The sequence below is a fragment of the Plectropomus leopardus genome, chromosome 7, assembly GCF_026936395.1.
Source record: "Plectropomus leopardus strain MGB_pleo_1.0 chromosome 7, ASM2693639v1, whole genome shotgun sequence".
NCBI lineage: Eukaryota > Metazoa > Chordata > Actinopteri > Perciformes > Serranidae > Plectropomus > Plectropomus leopardus.
In genome coordinates this window covers 7,603,996-7,631,866 of record NC_142182.1, presented here as the reverse complement: position 1 = coordinate 7,631,866, position 27,871 = coordinate 7,603,996, and the positions used below count along the sequence as shown (strand labels likewise).

Sequence of the window (27,871 nt, the reverse complement as noted above, 5' to 3'; positions counted from 1 at the left end):
TCCTCACACACACACACACACACACACACTCTCGGCTGAGAGCGTGGAGGGAAAAGAGGGTTACTCCTCCTCACTCCTCCACTCCTCTTTCTCCATTCACTGAGAAAGCTCTGAGCAGAAGCCTTTCTCCCACTTGAATGGACTCCATCTCTCTGAGCCAAACAATCTTTTTCTGCTGCTCTGGAGGGAAACACTGAAGATCACAGCTGATCAGCATGTTTATTTCTTCTCTTCGGGCTGCTGCTGCTGAGAAAAGTTGACTGCTGTGGCTTTGCTCGCCATGAACTTCTGTCAGACTTAAGGAGATCCACAGTGCGGTGTTTTAAACGACTGATGGGCAAAAACTGAACCAGAGAAGACTCAAAAGAGAAGAAGCAGTGAGAGGAAACCTGTCAGAGATTTACAGGGTGGTGGCTGATTTGGGTTTGGGTCGGCCTGACACCGAGCAGGGACGCAGACAAGTAACAAGGAGGCAGATCCAGTTTAAAAATAGCCTACCTTTGTCCACGTTTTGTCCCCTGGACCACAATGGGTTCAGACGTGCGTGACCTGAACTCCCTGCTGCCCCCGCTCCCAGCGGGCCCCAGCCCCGGATGCCCTGCTCTGCCCGTCAGCACGGCCCCTCAGTGGGCTCCCGTCCTGGACTTCCACACCGCCGCCTCCCCTTACCCCTCCCTGGCGGCCCCCCACACCTCTCTGGGGCCACACTCCTTCATCAAGCAGGAGCCCAGCTGGGGGGCCACCGGCGACCCCCACCACCACGACACAGACCCTCACTGCGGCCTCAGCGCCTTCACCGTCCACTTCTCTGGGCAGTTTACAGGGACCGGGGCCTGCAGGTATGGGGCGTTTGGAGCACCAGCACCACCAGCACCTCCCAGTCAACCTCCATCTGTTACCGCGCCGCACCACCACCAGCCGCCCAGCAGGATGTTCAGCAACCCACCGTACCTGACCAACTGTATGGACACACAGCAGGCAGCCCGCAACCAGACAGGTAGGGCTGGCGAAGGACTGGTGTGTGTGTGTGTGTGTGTGTGTGTGTGTGTGTGTGTGTGTGTGTGTGTGTGCGCGCAGTAAGTCAATCACAAAGGTTAAATATGTCAGAAGTTTTGTATCATCTGCATAGTTTCGTCCTTCAGTTTCTTTTTCTGTGTCACAAAGTTGGTAACAAAGTTCACTTTTCTATGACAGGAAAGTAAAATTAAAAGTAGAGCAGAATGAGTCACCGCTTCAGTTAATCTAGCTCTAGAGATGCTGCAGATTTATGTTACTCATCCTTTAATTTGCAGAGGTTTACCCTCCTGATGTCAGTCTGCAGCATGATTCAGAGGACACCAATCATATACAGATTTGTCCATTTTTGCATGTGTGAGATGTTTTTTAAAAAGGTTTAAACCGGCAGACGTTCACCTTATTGTCAGTGCGTCATCGAGTGTGTGATAAACCAAGAGGTAACTGTTGAAACTGTACAGATATTTGAAAAATCCCATTAAAAAACATTAGTGATCCAGTTTACACACTCACAGAAAACTGATGGTTCCTCTTTGTTTCTTTGACGAACAGAATAAATCCAAGCATCACTCATAAATAAATTTAGTTTAATATTTGGGTATTAATGTTTAAGACAAAGATAGCTGTTGTTTGTGTAAATGACCCATTAAAAACCCAGATGACAGCTGACTGAAAGAAACAACCAATAAGTCATGAACTTTTCATGAACTTAACCTGACTTTTCAGTCATCTTCAGTCACTCTTCGTCATTCATGAAGGTTTCTTGCTTTTGTAATGAATGTTCAGGGATTAATTACTCAAATAAGAGTGTAAATTTGAAATATTTGCTGTTTAGTATCTCAGAAGTGTACACTTACAAAGATCTTAATAATTTTACACTTGAATCTTTATATGAAACTTGAGGGAGGGCGGAAAAGTATTAAGGCTTCTGACTACCGTAACACTTATGTTAGTGTGAGGAAGCGATGACATCTCTGCACGTGGAATTTTAATTTGGTATTAAAACAACTTTTGTTTAACAATTTTACTATTACTGATAAAAATGAAAAATGAAAAACTTGAATGCATTCATGGCACAGTTTTTCTGTCCGCTTGTAATTAAAAGGGGAAAAAGTTGCACCTTTTGAGGCTTTGCCGAGTTTATTGTAATTTCCCATTTTGGCTATTATAGTCTGCACTTTACAGTCAGTGTTACACATTTGTATCGCAAAGTAGTAATTTAAGTCAAAACGTAAAAAAAGGGGAAAAAATAATAATCTCAATCTTTATTTTTTTTAAAACAGCTGGAAATATAGTTATTGTTTAATGTGAAAATCCTCAAAATGTTGTTTTTTATTTATCTGCTGAAAAGATGAATTGTTTAAGACAAATAGACATAAACCTTATGTTGGAGTGAAAATGACACTGTTGAATGGAATTTAAATAATTTGTTTGATATATTATTAGTGCCTGCAGTATCCTATTGTACACGTAGGTCATCTGATTTCACTTTTCTTTTTAAGACATAGTTTTAAGGGTCAAAGGGCACATAGTGAGGAAATGTGTCAAAGACCATAATAATCAGGTTTATATCATGTAACACGTATTCTGAATCTCAACCTGCCGGAGTTTTTCTTGCCGATCTCGTCGGTCTTTTCCATGCAGGGTGATGAATCTGTTGGGGGTTTCCCAACAGATTAATTAGTAATAACATGCTTATCAAGCAGATAATTTAGGAATAACATTATAATCAAAGAGCTGAGCCGACCCCTAACCTGTTTTATCTGCTCCCCGCTGTGGCTGGACGAGCACAGACAAACAAACTCACAGCAGGACTCGGGTCACACTGCAGAGGTGATAGCGACGCAGGGTCACAGAGACTATCACTGTGAACGCCCTGCAGCAGGGACTTCACTTTTATATCAGAATGGAGCGTTTATTCACATTAATACTAATAAAACCTATACTACTTCACATTTCGCTATTGTTTAAAACAGGCGTGCAGATGCAATCAAAACTTATTTTCAGTCTTATTTTGTTTTATGAATTCAATAGCTTTTACAGTCTGCAGGGTCTGTTACTAAACACATCACAGAAGCAAACAATGAGAAAATATTTGAGTGTGTCTCAGCAACACTGTCAGGAAAGGACACAGAACAATACTAGATTTCATTAAAAAAATCCAAAACACACTCGAGGAGCCCTCCAACAAACAAGTCTGAGGTCTGCCGTACACAAGTAAACAGATGTATACAAGTGAGACTCTAGTTACATGTTTTCATATAAACAATAAAGATAAAAAGTTTGATTTTTGCCTCAATTATGGTCCTCTGTTATAACTCAAATATTAACATTAAAACGATGAATCATTGTCGATAACCGTAACTCGGAAAGTATTAATTAAACAAATTAAATTAAGTTGACATGCATGTTAATAAGTTCTCCAAATTTTGAACTTGCAATGTTAATTTGAAAAAACAAGCATGATACAATCAAGTCAATTAAACTCAATGGAATAAGTTAAAACAATTAATAAATGTATGTTGAATTGACTCAAATATTTAAGGCAGAAATTGAACCTAAGTATTTAAGTTAACCTACTTGAATTAATTTTGGAGTGTACTGCCCATGTTTAAAGATAATGCCTGAAACTCACTTAAAAACAAAATCATCTTGTCTTTGACATCTTTGATGACAGCTAAAGTGGTTTCTGATAGGAATTCAAATACCAGCTCAGGATGCAAAAGGCTAAAATAAAAATGGGGATTGTGAATTTCTGCAAAAAATAAACAAATAAATAAATAACAATGGCAGTTTGGTTTGTGTCTTGGGGTATTTCCAGACTTTGGGTTTTCCGGTTGAATACAAATTGACCTCATAGCCTGTCACCTCAGTGCTGGACCTCAGGGCAACAAAAGTATCACCCTACACACACACACACACACACACACACACACACACAGAGAGAGAGGAGTTAGACAGGGGTGAGTGGAAGATAGATGGGGATGTTTAATGAGTTTTTTTCCCTCTCTCCTCTCACCCACAATGATCCACTGACGAAAATGAGTGAAAGTGCTGCTTTTTAATTAATGAAGCATGCATGTGAGAGTGAGAGATAATGTGTGTGTGTGTGTGTGTGTGTGTGTGTGTGTGTGTGTGTGTGTGTGTGTGTCTCTCTCTCTCTCTCTCTCTCTCTCTCTCTCTCTCTCTCTCCATACGTGTGTGTGATTTATGAGAGTGTGTTGCGCCCTTTGGGTCAGTCTAAGTCATGAGTCAGGTCTGGTCTGAGATGTCAGCCACAGATCGAGTCTCCTCCAAACAACTGTGTGTGTGTGTGTGTGTGTGTGTGTGTGTGTGTGTGTGTGTGTGTGTGTGTGTGTGTGTGTGTGTGTGTGTGTGTGTGTGTGTTTTCATGTGTGTGAGGAACATTGTTCGAGCACATATTTATGAGCCCTGGTATTATGTGGTTTAATACAACCAATTTTTTTAAAAATGATCTTTTGAAACTAAGTAGAGAATGATGTAATCGCTGTCATTTCTGTGAAGTATCCAACGCTTTGCGTTTGCACTTTTAAAGCAAAATGCATCCTAAATGTAAGAGAGAAGTTGCCTAACGTCTCTGACAAAGAGGACATACATTTATTATGTTGTTGCAAATAAAATATCCTTCATTAAAAATCCAAAACTTAACATAAAATCAATATGGGAAAAATTAACATGTTTAAATGCTGTCAAGTGAATTCAGTATTTTTTTTGATTTGATTAATTTGTGTTGATGAATCTTTAAAAATAGCTCTAAAATATTTGTGGGGAAAAAAATCTTCCATGCTGGTGGGTCGTGGTCTACAAGTGGGTCGTTGGTCCATTTTGTGTGGACCACAAGTGACTTGGGAATGTGTCCGATTTATAAAAGAAAAATCTAAATAACAATAACTTTATTTTGAAGTACTGTAAATTTCTTGCACAGAGCTTTTATTTTGAAGTGCTGTTTCTGTTTACTCATGTGTTATGTTTTATTTCTTTGTGTTCCACGCCAAAATGTTGTTTACATCTTGTGAAATAGGATTGAACATGTGGTAATTTACAGTGTGTGACCTTGAAGTAATGACTCCACAATCTCTTAAACAATTTTTCAGTTTTAAATTGTTGAAAATTCCTCAATGTGTCTGTGCAGAAACGCCACTTACTTTACTGTAAAATACTTTAATAGACTACTTTTTAATATCATCTTACTGTAATAACTTGACTATTTATGAATTTTTTTTCTCATGAGCAGAAAATTTTATTCAAAGCGAGTAATTACAGTAATTAAACAATATTTCACAGTTTGCAGGGTTTTATACACTGGCCTTTAAATTATAGGAAAAAAAAACAAACCACCACAATCATGTCGTTATAGCTGCAGTGTTCAGAAGATAATGTTTGATGGATTTTAACTTCCTAAATGTGTTGTGACTCTGTATATTTACTGCTCTTTATTTCTGTCTTGCAGGTTACAGCACGGTTGCATTCGACGGAGCCGGTAATTACGGTCACACTCCTACACACCACAGCTCGCAGTTCTCCAACCATTCCTTCAAACATGAAGACGCTCTAACCCAGCAAAGCACTATGGGTATGTGTATTTATGTCTTTGAGTGCAGAACTTGCTGTGAGTTCAACTTATGAGGAATTTTTTTATACTAAAGTTTTTGCTTCTCTGCACTGAGTTTTTCATTTTCAATCTGCCCAAAAAAAATGCATAACAGATAGATAGGCTGTACTACAGACAGACAACATAGAACAAAAATACAAAATTAAAATATACAACTCCAAAACAACAATAATAAAACAGTGTGGAGTTGGATGGGTCAAACAGTACAGGACTTTGACCCAGGAGACAGTGTTTGTGTCTCAGTCAGCGATAAGTTACCACATCATTAGTCAGTCATTAGTGACAGAAGTCAATTTACGTGACGTACCTCAACCATGATCTTTTCATAAACCTAACCAAGTAGTAATGTTGCCTAATGCCAGGTACACACCACAAGAGAATCAGGCTGATTTTGCGCTCGATTCCCCTCTCCCGACTCCTAGCCCTGATGTTTTGATTGTTTCTGATGTCAGGTTTTCCTGTGGTGAGGGGCATATATGGGCTTTTGACATCCTTTGATCTGCTTGAAAGTCCATCCTGGCCACACCAATTTCAAATGTTCAACATGTTCAATATTCTGATTTAATATCTTGTAAGAGGGAACCCCGAGGACCGCCAGTGGTCTTGCAAGTCTCAGAAAGTTTTAATGCAATATATAATAGGATTCAGCACAGAATTTACTCACCTCCAGCACGCTCCGTAATACATACAGTTCATCTTCACGCTGTCTCCATGACTTCATACAGATTTTTAAGTGTTTTTTTTTTGTGAATTTTAGTCATTTGCTATGCTTGTGTACTCTGAACTCACATTTGAATACCCAAGATTTATGATTTTGCAGTGGTGGAAGAAGTATTCAGTTCCTTAACTTAAGCAGAGGAACTAATACCACACTGTGAAAATACTCTGCAGCATGCAAAAGTCCTGCACTGAGAATGTTAATTAAGTAAGTAATCAGAATCAGGAAAGAGTACTTAAAGTATTAAAAGTAAAAGTACCCAGTGCAGATAAATAAAAAACACCCCCCAAAAAAATACATTAAAAAACAACAACCAAACATAACTCAAAATTATAAAAAAAAAAAAAAAAAAATAAACTAAAATAAATTTTAGTAATAAACAAAAATTTAAAATTATTTTTAGAAATAAAAAAGATGTAGTGGAGTAAAAGCACAAGTACCTAAAATCTGTACATAAATACAGAACTTTACTTCTTTACTTCTTTCAATCACTGTGATTTTGAGAATCTGGACTCTGAATCTGTTAGTATTTGGTGTGCTGTTTAGGGCGAATCATTGCTCTCCACACACTTTGGGAACTTTTCACCATATTTTGTTATCTGCAGGGCCTCTCTCATTTTCAGCACCTGAAATTTGAAAAATCTTAAACTAAAAGTCTTGCAGTTCGGCTTTAAGTTAACCACAGACTTGACTTCTACTGAAAGGTCAAATATGTCGAGTAAAAGTGACATTACATTGGACTTTGACCCATTCCTGTTTAATTAAAGTATTTATTCTGATCTATCACTATAGTGAATTTTCTTTAAAACAAAAATTAAAAAAAACAATGTCAGAGTGAACGCACAGCTGCGTCTGTATGGCATCTCCATGGCCCTCACCCAGGGAGTGTCTTGTCCCTTATTCTGACATCTCCGCAGTGACCTCGCCTGTCAGAGGTATAAATCAGCCACATCCTGACTCACTAACTCCCTCGTCTCCCAGTCTGATCCCCTCTTTCATCCGCCCACCGCTGCCTTTAACCCCTCCTCTGCACATCTGATTGGTAAACATGTAAATGTGTTTGTTCTATGAAGCCGCTGCTGTAAATTTCTGCCGATTTTTACGGCAAAGATAACTGGGAGAATCGAAGCTGAGAGGGTTTTTGGAATGTAGAGGAGTGTCGAGGGAGCCATTCACTTCACTGCTGGGGAAGCTCAGAGAGAGAAACACAAAGCGAAAGGTCTTTATTTGGAGTAGAAACTGCCAAAAAATGAAGAAAAATCACAGAGGGCAGGAGAGGGCAGAGTTTAGAAAGGGACGAGGTATGAAAGAAGTCCAAACACAAGCATTTGCACGTATTATATACAGTGGTGGACAAAGTACACGACTCTCTTACTTGAGCCAAAGTAAAGATACTCCTGGTTAAATATTACTCCAATACAAGTGAAAGTTACTGCATCATATTATTACTTGAGTTAAAGTACAGGGGTACTTTCTTTTAAAAATACTTAACTATCCAAAGTACTTTTTTTAAAAATTGTTGTATATTGTCACAATGCATTTACAGAACCTAATGACTCCAAAACAACCCACTGAATACACTCACGTGCTTGTAAAACCTTCAAAATAAAAAGCTTGTTGGACATGCTGCAAAGTCTGTAATAATTCCCATAGAAACACAGATTGACGAAAGGACCATTGCTGTGATTTTAATTTTTTGAAAAATTAAAACCTTCACCAGCTTTCTCAGCCTGGATGGAAAATTCTTGCAGACCATTAAATTTTTGCAAATAAGAGCAAACATTTAAAACAATACAAATTCTTCTTAATCTCAAATTGCAAATTACAAATACCTGTTGATGACGTCTCCTGTCTACCTGTCTCCACCACTGAGCTGCTCAATTTGAGAAGCACATGCAGGAGGTAGAGGAACGGGAACACACTACAGATCACACGCATTTTATGGTATTTTCAATTTGAGAACAAAAAAAAATCAGCTGACTTCACTGCAAATTTATCGAGTAACGAGAGCCTTTATAGAAATGGAGTGGAGTCAAAAGTACAATATTTGTCTTTTAAATGTTGTGGAGTAACAAGTTAAAAAAAACGACAACCCCAAACAAACAAAAAATACTCAAGTACAGATACACTAAAACTGCATTTAAGTGAATGTACTTTGTTACTGTCCAACACTGATTATATATGACGTCTCTGTGTGTCCATGCACTGCAGCGGAGCAGCAGTATCCTGTACCTCCTCCTGTCTACGGATGCCACACACCTTCAGACAGCTGTACGGGCAGCCAGGCGCTGCTGCTGAGGAACCCTTACAACAGGTAACACACACACACACACACACACACACACACACACACACACACACACACTTTAACACAGACAACTCATACATGCACAGAACACACGCTCTCTTCAAAATCTATTTTAATTAGAAACAAAGTTGGAAATGTTTCAGGAACCATTGTTGGTTGTTCCGTGTCAGACGGCGGTAACTCAGTGAAAGGTAGCAGGATGCAGACTTGAACAGGATGTCCACCTTCAGGACAGGTCTGCCTGCCTCGGCCGCTTCCTTTCTGTTTTTACTCCGCTTCCTCTGGGCGCTTTTCAGCTGTTTCGCTTGTGTTTATGCCTACTTCATGAGAAGTTTGAATCCCAATCAGTCCAGATTCATTCCAATAGACATAACTTTTCCAGGATGTTTAGATCTATGATAATTTCCAATCAGCTGCACCGAAATGTGCAGATTTATTTTAAGAGATGTCTGTAAGCCAATCACAGGGTTCCACATCATCTAAAGTGGACTGTAGTAGAGCCACTCCCCCCTTTTTTAACAAGCGTTGCCGACAAGGAGAGAGTGAAAGGCACGTCTCAGTCCATCAATTATATAGTTAAAATACATAACTTGTGTTTAAATAGCTTTTATAGTAAACATCAAATGTTATATTAATTATACATGTTAAAAAAATCATACAAAAAATGTTCAGCTTTTTTTTCCAGGAGTTTTTAAAAAATATGGATCTGAATGTCACCGTAAATTGAATTAGAGATAAACTGTTTGAACAGGAATATACTGTTAAGATTTGATTTTCTAATGACACTATAAGCTTTTATTGTATCTTATTAATTATGTTCACAGAATATTAATCTCTGGAGGTTTTCCACAAACTGTTTTCATGGGAAAATACTTTAGAAGTTAATGATATTTTGAGTCACGATGACAGAAATTAAAATCTATGTAATGTGTTGTAAAGCAAAACTTTCAACTTTTTATTCATTGATATGAGTTAATTTTTCACGAGAAATAAATAATCTCATAGTTTATGTCTGTTAACACCATTTGGAGTCAGTTTGACTTTCGTGTTAGGTTTTTTGTCCATTGCAATGGACAGGAGAAAAACACAATAAAGTATCCAAATATTATTTTTTAGTGGATTTAGCGAGGAAATCCATCATTATAATATTTTTTTCATGTTTGTAACATAATTAGGTTCTGAGTGGGCTAAAATCCTTATTTCAAATGCTCCTTAAATGCAGATTGTAGATAATTACCAGATAGCTGTGAGTGTCACGGTGCCACTGAAGGACGTAAACTAAAAGTATCAGGAAGTTCTGAAGCAGAGTGGGTTGATTTACTTTTTGGAAAATGTCATAAATCAAGTTATTTTGCTCGCTACAGACAGAACTATGCAGGCCAATCACCATTATTTTACTCTTCTCATTCAACACAGGTCTTTTCTTTGACATGACGTGCTGATATTTTCCCCATACAGATGATGGGCCAGGAAAAATGAACAAGTTTTGAGTTTATTAGTCTGGCTTTTCTCATATAGATGTTTTGGCTTTAAGGTCAGTTGCACTACCTTTATTTTGGGCAACATTTTGCAGTTTTACCCAACATTATCCTACTGTAGCTTTTAGTAAATAACAGGAATGCTTTATCGTCTAACCTATACAATTAATGACACAGTGTGACAGTCCTTGATCATCTGTGTTGATACTTTGCAGGCAGTGTATGTCACCAAATGTGTGTCACCCAAATTCCTTTATGATATTAATGAATTAAGATGTATGCATCTCTCAAAGTCAAATCTCTAAGATTTCTGTTCTGAAAAATAAACAACCTTTTAAACTACGAAAGTATTTTCGTCTTTGCCAGGTATAAGCCTGGAGAGGATTTTGGCATGTGTGTGTGCATCTGTCTGTCCGCAGCTTTACTACTGGACTAATCAGCCTAATATTTTGTGTGCACGCATATGATTGTATGCTCAAGGACCTCTTGTGATTGCGGTGATTCCCACTTGTTTAGACACCTCTTTTACTGGCTGCTTTATACCGTCATTGACTGCTCGACTTAACTTACAACAAGTCTTTTACTGTCTGTTGCCGGCCACATTTTGGGCGTCTTTGTGGCTAAAAAACTGACCTCCATAGAAAAGTTTGGTCTCATTTAGAACTGGAGAATCTGCAGATTAACTCCTGTGTTATGATCCACTACAGTAAACTAGTATAGGAGATAAATGAATCCCTATTTTTGATATCTTTACCACTATCTTGACTGTAAGGGAGCTGGGAGATACAATACCGCTGTCCTCAGCTTCAACCTTTTTTTTGGGTCATACTGCTCCAGGAGCATTTCAGAAGAAGAGTGTTTTCCCATCTTGATTCTGAGGACTTGCAGATTTTGTAGATTTGGTCAAGATTTCTTTGATATTTGTGCTTTTACTATAGGTATGACAGAATGATTCAAAGTTGTTTCTAATTTACATGTCTCAATACTTTTTCCTACAGACAAAGTTACTACCCATAAAAGTCAGTTTCTGAATGACATTGATCAAAGATTTGTGGCTGTTTCAGTTATTACAAATACATTCATCCTCATAATTATATAATATCTTTACTTTCCATATAGTGCTTGTTAACAGGAGAACTTGATCTTCTCTGTGCATCGCACCGCTGCCCCCTCAAAAATAGACAATGGCAGTGGCTGTGATGAGCTCAGGCGGCCACCTGGTGGATATCTGCGATCTACTGAGTGCACTTTTTTTGTCTAATTATGTTTTTGATACTCATATAAAAGCCTGCATTGTAGTAATGGCATGTCCAGATTGTTTTTGCTGAGGTGGCTCAAGGGCACTGACTTATGCAGGGCTAATATGAAGTATGAGCGCTGCTGCAGGCACACACGTCGGCATGGCATCATTTTTGTCTCAAAGTTTTATCCTCCCTATTCCTCCCTCTCACCAAAAACAAAAGCACACATTTAAGGGAATATTAATATATTGTCCAATCTGCCAACAAGTACTCACTGCCTCATGGAAATGACTGTAGTAAATCTGGCCAGATTATAAACTTAAAAAAATCTTGAAACCTTGAACAATTTAAGCTTATATAACTGCTCATCTTAATTTATGTTTACTTATATATCTAAATAAATCTAATTGTTAAGTTAAGTTAATTTTGGTAAAGTTCACACTTTGATATAAAGTAAACATTAACATAAGCAAATTAAGATTTGTAGTTATATTTACTTTCCTTTTTTCAAGACGGTTTCCGAGATTATTTTAAGTAAAATCAACTTGTCAGATTTTACACCTCCTGCAAAATACTGAACTGTGATGAAGTTTATGCTCAGCAGGCTTGCTAATGTGCGCACGTTGACCATAATGCAAACCACTTCACTCACAGTTTCACCAGGATACACTGTAAATCTAAAAAAATCTCCATATCTTCCACAACAGTGAGCCGTACTTGGTTTTCAGAAACATATCCAGAGATCTCGGTGGAGGTACGAATCCTCACTGCAGGTTCTCCAAACTGTTTGCTTGTTGTTATGTTTCTAAATGAAACATTCCTCACATGCCACTGACACGGTGTTTTTCAGCAACAGCAGGACAGAAGAAAACCTGTAAATAACAGGAACAAGTGTTTCAGTTTTAGTGTGTTAGTGTGTGTGTGTGTGTGTGTGTGTGTGTGTGTGTGTGAGAGAGAGAGAGAGAGAGAGAGAGAGAGAGAGAGAGAGAGAGACAGTCAAACAGACAGAGAAAGAGATGTGGGGTGGACATTTACTATCCCAACAGTCGTCTCTGCCATAAACATATCTAATATCTGCTCAGCACACACACAAACACACACACACACACACACACACACACACACGGCTGGGAAGTCTCATATGAGTTGAGTCAGTTGTCTAATCTTGCAGCCTGGTACCAACAGGACTGTATTTACTCTGCAGGCCGTCAGCTTGGCTCGCTGGAACAACATGAAATGAAAACATGCTGAGGACTTATTAATGCGCGCACATGCACACACACACACACACACACACACACACACACACACACACACACACAGAGGCTAACACCCTACCACACTGCAACAACTACAAACTATAAACGTGTGAAAGAGGACTTTTTAAAGCTGCTTTTTGATGGTGCCAAGGATTAAAGTCCATTCTAATCGCTCTTTTTTTTAAGGTTCATCTTTGGATTTTCAACTGATAATGTTTCCATAGTTGCACTCTATTTGTTCTGCCACGGAAACTATCATCCCTTGTGGTAAATTACCAATTTCTTCTGTATTTTAAGTTATTTCTGCAGCAGGCTTCCTGTGTACCAGAGGGGTTTCCCACAAATAGGCTTTCTCTAATTCAGATTGGGTGCCTTAAACAGAAGCATGGGACAGAGAGATTTTTACTGACTGCATGTAGGCTGAATCAATGATGGGCTCCGCCAGTCAGCAGTTGAGAAAAAAAGCAGACACTTATGTATTTGAAAATGTCGGCTGATACCTTTAAATCTTGTGCTCGGCCTCCATTCCAACAATACATCAGCACAAATGCCGTGTGTGCTCTGCTGGCTGCGTGCCCCTGCTGTACTGTAAAATAATAGCTGCGTAATGAGCAAGGTACCAGGCACCACATCTACCCTGTCCAGACTGCTGCGAGCCTGCAGGTGGTGTGATAGAGGGGCTGTGGTGTTCGGGGGTGAGAGCTATAAATCCACTGTGTATGTGTGCGTGCATGTGTACGTGTGTGTGTCAGTGTATTTAATCATATGACAGGTCTGAATAATGATCGTGGAGTCTGCTGCGTTTAATGAAAGGTGGCTGTTATGGAAGAATTTAGCTTTCTTGGTGTCTGTCTGAGGCACATTTTTTAACGTCAGCTCCACCTGTGACTGTGTGTGTGTGTGTGTGTGTGTGTGTGGGTGCTGGTATTTTTCATTACACTGCTTCTATAGAAGACAATAAAAGGCAACACAGCCACGCAATTGGATACACACACTCAACCCTGCTAAATGGCACCACTGCACAGCTCATGAGCTTTTCTTCTACGTTTGTCTTCCCTCCACAGCGGAGAAAATGTATATCAAATGACCTCTCAGTTGGAGTGTGTGGCATGGAACCCTGTCAGTACACTGGCATCCACCATGAAGAGGTAGGAACATTGCTCTCTTTAAATAGCAGCAGTCAGAGAAGTTTCTGTTGATTAAAACAGTCGGAAGCTTGACGAGTGTTAAGCCACTTTTCCACTGCACAAAAAACTAACACCTGCTAACATCTGGCTCATTAATGGAAAATAAAAGATTATAATCTGCATTCACACGTGGGCCAAATGACTCTGCAGTAGTCACAGGTATTTATTGGCTTGATTGGCATTGATGGAAACATAACATCTGGGTGAACACACTAATTTCAGCTCTTTAACCAGCAAGATGCAGTGATGCACCACGGCTAATAATGTCCATCTCGCACAAGCAGAGCTCAAAGACTTGTCGAAATTAGTCAGCACTGAGTTTAAAAGAGCAACTGATTAAGTGAAAAGAATTAACCACTGTAAAGTTTTCACAGGCCTCCATGCTGCTTTCCGCTGTTTACTAACCTTTTTTCTTGCCTGTCCGTGACGTGAAATTAAAAAAAACGGGGGCTACCAGGACACTTCTGCTATTGTTTTCTCAAAATAATCCATCATGAACCATTTTGTGTTATTCTGAGGGACATGCTTTATGTATAACTCTCACTGGTTTTAGACAAAAGATAAGGTGGTCCCCCGGGCACCATGAAAGCGTTTGCTTTTGGTTGGGAAAGTATCATATTTTGGCTTAAAATACGTGCTTTTGTGGCGCTATCTCAGCAGTCAGTTCAGCCATGTATGTCAAAAACAACTGCTTTTCATGTCAATCCCTGGTGGAAACATAGCGTCAGGTTACTAAAAGGTTTGTTAGGTTAAAAGCTGCTCAAAATGCAGCAACTGGTCATTAAAAAACATTCATGTGTGGTGGCTTAAAAGGCTGCTGGAAACAGTAACTGGTTGCTTAGAAACACCCACAGTTTGGTGAATGAAAAGCCGGCCAAAACACCAACATGCCTAAAAATTCACTGAAAATGCAGTGACTGGTCATTAAAAAAACACCAGTGTTTAGTAGCTGAAAAGCTGCTGGAAAAACAGTGACATGGTTGCTAAAATAATCCATGTTTGGTGGTTGTCTGGCTACAAAGCGACTGCTCATTAAAAAACACTGCTGTTTGTAGGATAAAAATCCACTGGAAACACAGTGGTTACTCGCTAAAAACAACCGGCTTTGTTGTTTGTTGGTTTCAGTAGTCTGCATCACGGTGGACGTTGTGGATAGATGTCACACCATCCACCATCCCCTTCACCTCATCACAGTAAACTAATAACTTTAGAAACATTGATATGAAACATGTCAAAGATATAAATGTAACACATATGTGGTTTACAGAAACATACAATGCCAACATTTTCTGGTGACTGGAGCTTTGTCCGATGTACAGTTTGTAATCACAGATGGCAGCCTGACTCCATCTCTCTAAATGAAGGCAGAAATACATGAAAACCAGTTAGAAATGATTACTGCAGGATGCCCAGTTCACACAGAGTTAAAAACAGCATGCACTGTACTTTATGTCATGGTGACCTGCATACTGCTGGTCAGTCTCTGTGTCGGCTCACAAATACCTTTCCACCCCGAGCCAACAGGCATTCATCATAGTTGAATATGTTTGTGTGTGTGTGTGTGTGTGTGTGTGTGTGTGTGTGTGATAGAGACGTGTATGTGCTTGAGGAGTATTGCTGCATTGTGAAGAAGTAGTGTGAGTGTGTGCTTGTGTACTAAGTGAGGCTCATGAAATCAGATATAGTGTTGTTGGTCTGGCTGATTATTTTTAAGCGAGTGACGGGAGAGATCGTTGTTTCTTTTTCACGAGCACGAAAAGATCTTCAGAGATCGGTTTATCATGCCGTTTGTGGCCGTCAGCTTTCAGTGCGTTGGTGTCGATCTCCTCTGTGACTCTTTTTAGTAAATCTGTCAAGGGGGGGGGGGGCAGGAGAAGGGAGGGGAGGCGTGAGGGAGTAGTAAGGATGAGGAGGAAGAGAAAGAAGAGGGAGTCAGTAGAGGACAGAGAGATAAAAAAAAAAAGGACGAGGCGAGGGGCAGGAGATGAGGAAGAGGAAGTGTAGGGGAGTTGAGCTTAGAGAGGAAGATATTATATATTTTATCTGATTTATTTCCCTCGAATCGCTGCGCTTTGTTTACCTTAACCCTTCAGCGTCCTGCTCCAAAGTTTGGTTGAGCACATTTTGAGACACTATATCTTAAACTTAGCTCAACCTGACTGAGCCATCTCTACCGTTCGGTTCAGGTATGTTAGGCTAAAAAAATACACTAGATGTCGCCTTTTTACAGTTGACCTTTTCAGTTTTCCTCCCACAGGATGTTTGTAACGAGGAAAATCATAAGACATGAGGTCTCTAGACATATTTATTCGACATGTTATAGTTTCAGAGGTGTTACTAAAAAGATTCATGTAACAGCTTTTTTAAACACACGCTCTACCAAACGGTTGATTTGGCTTTCTATGGTAAAAGTAGTGAAGCTAAGCTGATGAAATTAAAATGACTATTTGCTACGAAATAAAAAAATCATCTGATCATTGTTGTTAAATGATACATTTAATGTTGTCTTATTATATATATAGTGAAATTATTTTGAAGGATTACTTTTTACTGTCTAACACTAACACATGAGATGGCTTTTTAAAGTAAAAGTACTGATACTAAGATAATAAATTTAATTTTTATGTAATAAAAAAAGATTAATTTTCACAGCTGTTAATAACATATATTTGATGTTATTCCGCTGTATTTTTGGTGAAAGAAATTTTATCAGTTAATCTATTTATTTATTTATTTTACCATTTCTGAGACATTTTAAGTACTTAAATGGTAAACATGCATTGAAATAATATTAGTATGGGTAATACTGCTACTTTTATGTTTCCAAATCAATAATATGTTGGTAACATTTTACAAGTATTGAAACTAAATAATTTGCAATTTCTCTTTGTTTTACTATTATAAACTTCCATCTCAACTGTACGGTATAGGCCTATATTCAAAAAATTATGGGGTATGTCAAAAAAAAAAATCAGACTTTTGTTATTAGAATAGCCCCAAGGACATAAAAAATGGACTTAAAAAGGAGGAAGGTCCATGTTAAGGTGTCCCAACTTGTACATCACCTGCAACAACCAACTAAAACACCCCAAAATATGAATGAATGAACATAAGCAAAGGAGCATTATGATTAACACCGTGTCTACTGCGGACATAGTCTCGATGTCTCTCCTCCTGTCCTTGGAAATAGCGAGGCAGACAAAGAGCACCTTATGACCGCCGGGCCGTTAACGGTACATTCCCACTGCAGCAGCAGCAGCACAGGATGCAAACTCCCATCCTCCTCGTTTGGTTAGACTGAAATATAACACATTTCACAGACAAGAGCTTTCTGTTTCTGCGTGTTATCATAAGAAGATATGAGCGCGGCAACGCCGGCAGCTGTGTCACACAGAGCAGGTTTTGTTCTAATTTTTAAGAGTGAAAAGCTGATTGTGTCATACATTACTGGAAGTGTTTCTGTAAGCGATGAAATGATGAGTCATTAATCAATCCTTTGATCAACAGGAAACTATTTTTGTTAAAAAGCAAATTTGAAGTGTAGATTAATATCATACCGTTAATGCCAAATATCCCTTGGTTTCAGCTTTTAAAAGAGGAGTATTTTCTACTTTTTTTTACTTTTATATCAGTGTACATTGAATATTTTGCAAGCACTGATGTATCATTCTCTGAAAATTGCGCAAAAAAGTTGGACTTTTTGGGTATAAAATGACTTGGATCTTCGTCTTTGTTACTCCCAGCTGCAGAGCGGCTACTTTCTGATGAGTCTTACCATGTGCCTCCTTTGCTAAAATCCTAACCATCCGCGACTTTGCTGCCTAATCCCGATCATGCTCATGTTGTGTAAACATAAGGACGTCCTGCATCATCCCACCATGTGCATTTGTTGACATCACAGTAAGGGCACCCCGGGCTATAAACAGCTGACGCAGAAGGATACCTGAAACATCAGAAGTACACACGGAGGGTCTCTGAGAAAACGACACCACGTGACAAGTTGGTCACTTTTACTGCATAGCCCTGCAGTAAAGTGGCTAATGTAGAGATAATGTCTGCAATCATCTGCACAGCTGCTCTAAATGACTCACTCTAAATGTGACGCTTCTTATTGCACGTGTCAGCTGATTTTGGCCAAACATGAACTTATAGGACCAAATGTTTTACACAAAAAATACCTCCTCCTCCCAACTACATGGTTGGTCTGTGTTATGCATTACAGGCTGTATGTGACAAGGGGAAAATTACACTTTTTTGACACTGTCCTTATTCAAACAGCAGTTAATGATCTATATATCTGCAAGTGTGCTACACTGTATGGATTTATGGCACTGAATCATGTTCTCGTGACCCACATGATTTCTCGCTGCTTTACGTCCGTCCTACCTTATGTTGCAGCTGTCTGCGTTGAACTCTCTTGTGTTTTTAATGTCAATATGTTTTTGCATTTTTGCATTTCTGAAACAACAGCTGGATTTGAGACAGCTGTTTAAAACGGTGTAAAAGTATTAAACTTCTGTGTTGATTTTCTGACTTTTTAAGTCCATCGACTGTTAATATATTAATTTGTTTTTCATAATTCCTCTCACTTTCTGTGTTGGCAGCCATACAGCAGGCTACGACAGCGACCCCAGCACCCCCATGTTGTACAGCTGCAGCACACAGTACCGCATACACACACACGGAGTCTTCAGGGGCATCCAGGTACGACTCACACACCTCTCGTCACACAGACCTTACCCTCCTTATGCTGTTTTTTATTTACATATTGTACTTTTACACACTCTGTGAAGGTTCTTTTGCATAAAAAAGGACCCTAATTAACAGTGGAGCAAAACGCATCAGTGACACAGAAAAGAAGAACATATATTTTTAACATTTTTGAATGAGTGGAGAGGAGGAGGAGATGAGTGGTGGAGAGCCTGATGCAATGACCAGGCAGTGTGCAGAGGAAATACTGATATGTAGCAGAGGAGAGATTTACAAACACACACACACACACACACACACACACACACACACACACACACACACACACACACACACATGCAGAGATTTTTAAAGGCAGCTCTAAAGGCCAAGAGGAATCTTTTTCCACAAATCCATTAGCAGTGGAGAAACAGACACACGCACACACACGCACACACACACACACATAGGGTTACACTGGGTAAAGATACAGTTTCCATACGAGGATCAGCATGTTAATAAATCATTAGATTTTAATTATTGTCTGTCAGCAGCTCTAAAGGACGGGGAGCAGAGATTCTCCAGACCTGCTCTTAGTCCGCAGCAGGACTTTTAAAGATATTTCTTTCTTTCTTTCTTTCCTTTTGGGGCCTGTTTCATCATTCACCATACGCCTTTTCCTCCTCTGCTCCTTCTTTTTTTGTTCTGTTGATAGAAATGGATAGCACCAAACACACAAAAGAGGTCTGGCTCGCAGCAAAAGAATAAACAAACTCTCACTCTCTTGCCTTTTAAAGTATAATTTAAGAGCTGCTAAAACACAAGATAACAGATCGAGTAGCGAAGTGATGCTTTGTGCTGTAATTTTTATTACAGGGATTAAACTAATTCTCAGTCACTGCCAAAGGAAATACACATGATGGCCATGAAGTTTCATTCTTCATTAATATTGGTTTGTGAACGGGAAAAAATCTTACGCAGCTTGTTGAAAACTGTGATCAAGAACCTTGTAGCAGCTGATTCTATCAGTCTGCAGTCAGGAGATCAATCAGGGAGCTCGTCTGGTCTCGAATTACACAGAAAAGCCACACCTGACGTTGCTCTTGATTACTGCAGTTCGGCATGCTGGATAAATCATCGGTTACTGTAGTGTGGAGCCTCAGAGTGTCCAGTAATAAACAAATGAGTAAATAATTGAAAAATACTTAATCCCATAAATGACTTAAATGAATCAGCCATAATAGTAAAACTCAACACATTATTGTGATGTATTTCAGATTTATATATAATGATGTTTTTATTTTGTATTAGACATTTTTATTGCAAAAACCCTCCGTTTTTATATCAAAAATGGCAATTTTCACAACTATACTAAAATTTCATGTGTTTTTAGCCCTTTGAAACCTGAGCAAATTGGCATGATGTCTGTCATAATCATTAAAAACAGGCAATGAGCAAAAACAAAATTACCCAAAAATTAGCAAGAAATTAGTAAAAAAGTTACACGAAAATTAGGCCTATATGAGTTTATCTGATGCTGATGATTTAACTGACGCTGATCTTGTGGACTTGGTTTTGGGGATTTCCCGCCTGTGTTTTTCCTTGTTTCATGTATTATTTCATGTTTAGTCTGTTTCCTGTTGTATTTTGTTGGTTCATACCTCATGTGTCCCGTCTGGTTTTACTTTGTTTTGTTGTGTTTTTCTGCCTTTTTGATTGTCTGTCCCTCCCTGATTAGTTTCTCCTGTCCCTCACTGGTGCTGCAGTTTACTCACCTGTTCTCACTTCCCCAGTTAGTCTCCTCTACTTACTGCTGCCCACTTTGTGTCCTAAAGTTTCCTGAATCCACCTGCCACCTGTCCTGCATTTGTCCTCCCTGCTTCAATCAGTGCAAACAGCCAGTTAATGAGCTGTGCAGGGTTTTGAGTGTAGATTAACTCAAGTCAATTTTACTTATAAAGCCTATTATTGCAAAACACAGTTTGCCTCAGAGGGCTTTACAGCATACAACATCCCTCCACGCTTAGACTCTTACATCGTCTAAAGAAAAACTCCCCCAAAAACCCTGTAACGGGGAAAAAATGGTAGAAACCTCAGGAAGAGCAACTGAGGGATCCCTCTTCCAGGACGGACAGATGTCGTTGATAAAAATTAAAATACAATAAGATTATTAGTCTGCATCAATGTAAAGAGCCAGGGCCTTTCCCAAACCACCTCCCACACCCTCCCTACACCTTTTCCCCTTTGTGAGTATCCGTCACATTAAGTGCCGTCCCAAACCAACTCGTGAAAGTGACTTATAAAACCCCCCAACAGTGAATCTGCACTGATGTCGACTTATTGACCTCATGTGCCGCCTTATTGTGTTTGTCATGAAGACGCTCTGTGCAAGTAAAGTTCCCGCTAACCTCAGGAATATAAACCGCTCAAACTCTTAATATTATACTTTTAGGAAGCACAAGGTACATTTCAGTCTATAAAACATATCCTTAATGGACAGCATTTGTGTTTAAACAGTAGTTTAAGTAAAAATGAGATGTTATATCACTCATAAATGTCAAAAAATCATAATCTAAAGATTTCACACAGGATTTTTCGTCCAGTGGAATGGATGGTGTTACTGGACAATTTGAGAAATACAGTTTAAATAGGAATGTACTTTTCAGATTTTATTTTCTAATGATTAAAAAACCTTTTATTGTATCTTAAATTATTATTTTTGCAGAATATTTAAGAATTTAAGAAGAATTTTTAAGAGATAGTTACAAAATTAAGGATATTTTTGAGTCTTGATGACAAAAATGATTTAAAAAAAATATATGTAAAAAATATATGTAATTGTAATTGTAAATGTTTTAAAGCATTTATTTATTCATTGATATGAATTAATTTAAAAAGTCTGTAAAGACCATTTATTGAATTTTTTACAATTAGGTGATTTCTGTGTTAAGATTCTTCATCCATTGGAATGGACAGAAAAAATATCACATAATAAAGTATGGTGATTATTATTATTATTATTATTATTATCATAGTAGTAGTAGTTTGGTAATGAGTGCATCTAGAGTAGAAATCCATCATTACATTTTTGTGTTCTGAGTGGTTAAATTTAGGGTAACTTTGCCAGCGTAATTTCTAAAAATGTACCGTAGACAGAGACAAAACTCTGTGGTTGCTTTCACCAACAGAGATGTGCTGAAACATCACATCATGTTCTGGGTTCACAGGTCTGCAGGTGAGAGGGCAGGACAAATTCAAAAAGAATATATTTAGATTTACTATGTAGATTAACTAATGTAGACATTTTTCCGACGTGTGTGTTATTTGTTGTAATTCTTCTCCAGCAGTGTTGGCAGTGAGCAGCAGAGCTGTAACGTGGCGCTCTGGGTGCGGGTCTGTTTAAAAGGCGTGACTAACTGCTCCCTTTAGGCTGCAGTCAGTCTGGGGTCATTTTACTGCTAATTCCCATCTAATGAATATATGAGCATTTCATTATAATGATCCCCACGAGGCAGACACATCACATGCACTTATTTACACACAGGACAGATTTAATTGCCTGTTTTCTAAATTACATTTTACTGTTTCAATTATTGATGTCCAGGGAGAGACTTTGTTAATTCTGCCGTGAGTGGTTTGGATTTAAAATGTGTGTTTGTGTGTGTGTGCGCAGGATGTGCGGCGGGTGCCCAGCATCGCTCCAGCCATAGTGCGGTCAGAGAGCAGCGAGAAGCGTCCGTTCATGTGTGCCTACCCAGGATGCAACAAACGTTACTTCAAGCTGTCTCATCTGCAGATGCACGGTCGCAAACACACAGGTGAAACCAACAGAACCTGGAAAATGTGCTGTAATATTACAGTTAACCTCTTATGTAACTACTGACAGCTGTATTGATTGTGTTTCTATGCTTTCTTGTTTTTTTTTTACTTCACTCAAAAGTTTTCTGTTTGACTTGTTTCCACTGTCTCCAATGTCCTAAATGAAGGCCAAAATGATTTTATCAATCCGCCACTGGGGAAATTCACACGTTACAGCAGCTCAAGAGTCAGAATCAGGAGAAAAATTTTTAAAAAAAGATGATTTGAGTCCAAAAAAGGATAAAATATTACAAAAAATACAAAAATTACCTCAGTAGTGATGATTTTTGATTGATTCTAATGTTCCTCAATGTCAGAGAGGCACAATATTTGGTCAAACACTTGATCATACCAAAACTGAAAGGTGGTCAGTGCACATGAAATTCTAAAAAAACTGCAAATAGTCACATTAAAGAAGGCTGAACTTGACGATTTTTGTCATTCACGAAAGAAAATTAAAACGAATTGCTTTAAAAATGTTGCCAGTTAAAGCTATGGTCGGTTCCTTTTATGAAAAATAACTTTTTGTCATATTTGTTGTCAATATATCCTTACAGTAGTACGTGAAGCAGATAATGTTTAAAAACAATAATGTTCCTTTGCCTCCTCTTAGTGCTCACAGTGGCATCTGCAGGAATCCACTGCACCATGAAAACAACCAATCAGAGCAGAGTCTCGCTGCATAGATCCCTCCCCAGTGCACGCGCTCACTTCGTCCGGCGTACTATTTTCAACGCACAGATTCAGTTTGAGTTTCTGTTTATGTCATAGATTGTCTTCGTTTACCAGCTATGTGTGTGCAATCGACAGCTGTGTTCGAGATTCCTCCCGTCTCCGATTGGCTGTTTTTATTCAGGCATGGTGGATTATTGCAAATACAATTAGGAGCATCAAGAGGAGCCAAAAAAAGAGATTTTTTCACAGATTATCTGTCTAATGAGTTACTGTCAAGATACACAAAATCAGCTAATATGACAAAAAGTTATTTTTATGCCTCCATGCTGGCGATTATGTTTTTGGGTTGTACATACATCCATACGTACGTCCAGCACGTTCTTTTGAACATGATATCTCAAGAACGCCTTTAGGGAACTTTTTCATGTTTGACACAATGGACTCTACAATGAGCTGATTCGATTTTGGCAGTCAGAAGTCAAGGTCCCTGTGACCTCATCTGTCTCATTCTTGTGAACACAATAGGTTGACTCAAGAATGAGGTGATTAAATTTTGGTCATTAAAGGTCAAGGTCACTATGACCTTGCATCTCATTTTTGTGAACGCAATAACTGAAGATGGCTTTGAGGTAGTTTTCTCAAATTTAGCACAAACATCTACTTGGAATCCAGAACTGGTTAACTGATTTAAATCCAATGGTCAAAGGTCAAAGGTCAAGGTCATGGTGACCTTATTCAACATGTTTTAGGCCATAACTCGGTGCCAACCTTGAAATTGTGATTGCTAGATCCTCTGTGCTGCCGGGAGGAAGATGCGTGTGAAGCGTCGGTTACCTGCTGTAGCTTTAATTTTCGGTCACTTGGCTAATTATTTATTGAAACTTTGATTCAGCTCTGCATTTATCGCTGTTGTCTATCAACACAAAGAGAACAGAAGCCAAATATCAAACTATGAGACATTAAAAACTGACTTTCCAATTGGTGTTTGTGTTATCTATGATGAATCTGGGATTAAAAAAAGTGATCAATTTTTAAAAAATAATTAAATTGCATTTAACTGTGTGTGTTTTTTCTCTTGTCCAGGGGAGAAACCCTATCAGTGTGAGTTCACAGACTGTGGCCGCAGGTTTTCTCGCTCTGACCAGCTCAAAAGACACCAGAGGAGACACACAGGTTTGATCAGTTCTACTCAGTCTGTCTCTCTGACTTTATTTATTTATTTATTTATTTTCCGTTTCAGTTCTTTGTATTTGCTCTCTCCTCTTCCTCTCCTCTGTCGTTTGCATGACAGCCATTTTTTGGACAACGCGGTCTTTTGAAATGCACAGTTTGCATTTTGTGTTCACTGAACTCTCCTCAGATAAAGTTGCTAAAGGCTGGTCAAACTTTGGAATGGCTTCCCTGCAAACCTCTACTGTATTTTTCTATCTCCCTCTGTGCGTGTGTGTGTGCGTGTGTGTGATGTTGAACATGTGTTTTCTGTATGTGTGTGTCTGTGTGTGAACTTGGGATTGTGTGTGTGCTGAACGTGTGTGTGCATGCATACTGTCCATGTGTTTAGGAGTTAAACCCTTCGAATGCGAGACGTGTCAGAGAAAGTTCTCTCGGTCTGACCACCTTAAGACACACACCCGGACTCATACAGGTAAAACAAGTGCGTAAACTTTTATTTTTCCATTTCTTCTTCATCCATTTGATGTTCACAGAAAGTAATGTTACAAAATATGTCAACATGTTTTTAATCTCACATGATTTCTGTAATTAACATACAGTTCTATAAAAAGTCCATTTAATCTTCCCATTCATGTTATGATCAACATAGTATTCTAATATTTCTCTCGTTTTTCTCTTTCTTTCCACTTGATTTCATTGTCGTTCCATCCGGCTTGCATCCTTTCTAAATCCCTCCTCTCCTCCACCTCTCATCGTTACCGTCCTCTCCACTTCTTCTTCAATCCACGTTCTGTCACTCCGAACCCGCCCATCAATCCCACCTCTCTCAGGCGAGAAGCCGTTTAACTGCCGGTGGCCCAACTGTCAGAAGAAGTTTGCCCGCAGCGACGAGTTGGTGCGACATCACAACATGCACCAGAGGAACCTCACCAAGCTCCAGCTGACCATCTGAGGTGTTAGTCAGCGCGTATCACACTTTGAAATGTAAACATCTGGGTTACATCTGCTTATATTTTCTGTCACCGCTTAATCCAGACCTGGTGACCCCCTTTGCACCCCAGAAACTGTGTGGGAACCAGTGGAGCCCTAATTGGTCCCTTAAAAATGTTAATAGTGGCTGTGCATCAATTTCATTTTAAGATAACATGACCTACACTCTGAGCCAAAGGTATCAGAGGCTATGTAGGCCAAAATTAGTATTTTTGCCTCTCACATACACTATTATACCTTACGCATATATAATAAAACCTCTTACATTCATTAATCTACCCATAGATATAGAAATGTAGATTTGACGCGTGTCTGTGTGGGCGACATATTAGGGAGGTCAAGATCCGCTAGTAAACAAATACATGTGTATTGAGCAGATTTCACTACAAGAACGACTGTAACTTGCTTCAATCTGAACCGATTTTCATGAAATTGGTTTTGTTACATTGGAAAGTGAACATGATAGCGGTTACTTGTTTGAATTAATGTCAGTTACTGGAGGCAACCCAATCGGCTCTATGATAAAAGTAAACTTCTGAAGAGCCACGACACTGGGACACTGGGACACTGGGACACTGGGACATGCAGGACATGCAGGTCAGACTTATGAATAAGCAGCATCCAGTGATGGAGTTTAACAGAGAACATTTATTCAAGTAAAGTACTTTCGTACAATTTTGAGGTACTGGCACTTGAATATTTGCATTTTCTGCTTCTTTAAAATCCATGCAACTTTGTTTAATTCAACTTCATTCTTTCACTACATTAGGAAACATTACACCTCTCACACAGACTTTATTAAAGCACTCATATTAACTTTTGAAACAATATGTCTACAGTGTAGTGCGAGGCCAGTTTTGTTTATGCATAAAGTAAAAAATGGTGTTTATGGGAGGTATTTGTTGTGAATGCGTAAGACAAAATAGTGCGTGTGAATGTGTTCTGTGCATGTACAAAGTAAAATAGTGTTTGCAAGATAAAAAAAAAAGTGTGTGCAAGGTAATTTATTGGATGTAAGAGGCGTTTGTGTGAATGTGTGAGGTAAAATAATACATGTGAGAGGTTTTGTTGTTTATGCGTACGGTAAGATAGGATATTTGAGAGGTAAAAATACTAATTTTGGCTACAAAGGAGTCTTGACACATTCATAAATATGTGGATCTCTATTCGTCCAGGTTGTGGAATTTAAGCGATAAGGCTGGAAATATTCTATAATTTTGCTTTTGCCAGCAAATCCCATTAAAAGACCAAAACCAAGAACATGTTAGGTTGTTTTCAAACTCAAATCAGCTGAATGGAACCACTGTGTTGATACAGCACACACACACACACACACACACACACACACAGACACACACACACACACAGACACACACACACACACACACACAGAAGGCTACAGCAAAAAATGCAGATCTGCTGAGTTAATAACCTGCTGTGTTTGGTAGATGTAAATAAGAAAATGTACACATACAAAGTACATTTACTTCACAGAAGGTTCCCATTGCCTCGAGTGAATGTTGGTATCTTTGCATGTCAAGACGCTCTGGCCGAATCTCAGACAAAAAAATGCTTCCATCTTAACAATAATGCAATATTTCATTCATCCCCAGCTGTTTTCTGGCCACCATGTGTACAGTGAGGTCAAAGGTCATTCACAAACATGCCTCAACAGCTTTGTGCCGTCGCAGCTGTAAATATCACTTATGTTGAATACTTTGGGAAGGCTTATTTATTTTCTTTTTGTGGGTAAAAATTGCTTTCACTGGAATGATTCAAAGGGCGTGAGGTGTCATTCAGGCTCTTTGCTGTGCTCGTGCACGTGACGACCTCGCTGCCTCTTCTTATGGTTTTTAGTTATGAAATATGATGCTGGGTTTGATTTAAAGAGATTAAATGAAGTGAATAATAACACCTTATGCAGCGTTTGCAATAAGCTTTTGGTGTTTTGTCCGGTCAGCATTAAATATACAAACACAAATATTTCTTTATGGTTATATTTTAAAAAGCTGATTTTTTTTAGTAATGTGAGCAGTGGATTTTTTATTTTATTTTTTTTAAACTGTACTCAGCGCTCTTGGAGCTAAATCGTGTGAGTCTTTTGTCTCTGCGGTGTGTAAATATTGCTGGACTTTGGCAGTGTTTTAGACACTGCGAGCTCTAAAATATGTCTGTTGGGTCACACTGGCTCTGTGGCCGGGACATAATGGTCAAGATGTAAATAATACTTCTTCGCCATGGGAACTCTTTCCGTGGGGGAAAATATGTAACTTAACTGATATATTTTAGACTTGTCTTTGGATGGATCCAAGAAGTGTTTATACTTTCATTTTTCTTTCTTTCATGTGTATTAATATTTGAGTCATAAAACAGCAAATGTCGGTGAAACATTTTGTACTGAGATAATTGAAAATGATGGTTTCTCTCTGTTTAAATGTATTGTGACTGTTTTGATACAGCACCAGAATGCCTCTGTGGTCTTTATTTATTCATTTAAATGTTTCTTAATATTAATTTAGCATTAATTTATTAGTCTCTAATATAGCATCATCATCATAAAACCCATAAGCAGGTCACATAATAGTTTTACTCTGTCCACAGTATTAAAACGTCAACTCCTCCTCACATACAGAAAATGAAATACTGTT

At 38.7% G+C, this 27,871-nt stretch overlaps 1 protein-coding gene across 4 annotated transcripts; it reads left to right on the top strand.

Moving 5' to 3' along the window:
* The first annotated feature begins 31 nt into the window (after nucleotides 1-31).
* Nucleotides 32-27,684, top strand: wt1a (WT1 transcription factor a). 4 transcript variants are annotated; one of them, XM_042496082.2, is made up of 9 exons: nucleotides 32-997; nucleotides 5,486-5,608; nucleotides 8,577-8,679; nucleotides 13,716-13,799; nucleotides 18,443-18,542; nucleotides 22,201-22,345; nucleotides 24,144-24,233; nucleotides 24,622-24,705; nucleotides 25,064-27,684. In XM_042496082.2, the coding sequence occupies exons 1-9, from the start codon at nucleotides 529-531 to the stop codon at nucleotides 25,183-25,185; spliced, it is 1,320 nt and encodes a 439-aa protein (XP_042352016.1). In that variant the 5' UTR covers nucleotides 32-528; the 3' UTR covers nucleotides 25,186-27,684. The 4 variants fall into 4 exon arrangements, with proteins under 4 accessions (XP_042352016.1, XP_042352015.1, XP_042352018.1 ...); XM_042496081.2 differs by having other exon boundaries at nucleotides 35-997; nucleotides 24,622-24,714; XM_042496084.2 differs by lacking the exon at nucleotides 13,716-13,799 and having other exon boundaries at nucleotides 35-997.
* The last annotated feature ends 187 nt before the right edge of the window (nucleotides 27,685-27,871 follow it).

Coding starts and splice junctions, on each gene's coding strand:
- wt1a (XM_042496081.2), top strand. CDS start 529: ATGGGTTCAGACGTGCGTGACCTGAACTCCCTGCTGCCCCCGCTCCCA. Junction 13,800..18,442: donor CTGGCATCCACCATGAAGAG/GTAGGAACATTG, acceptor CTGTGTTGGCAG/CCATACAGCAGGCTACGACA. Junction 24,234..24,621: donor ACACCAGAGGAGACACACAG/GTTTGATCAGTT, acceptor CCATGTGTTTAG/GAGTTAAACCCTTCGAATGC.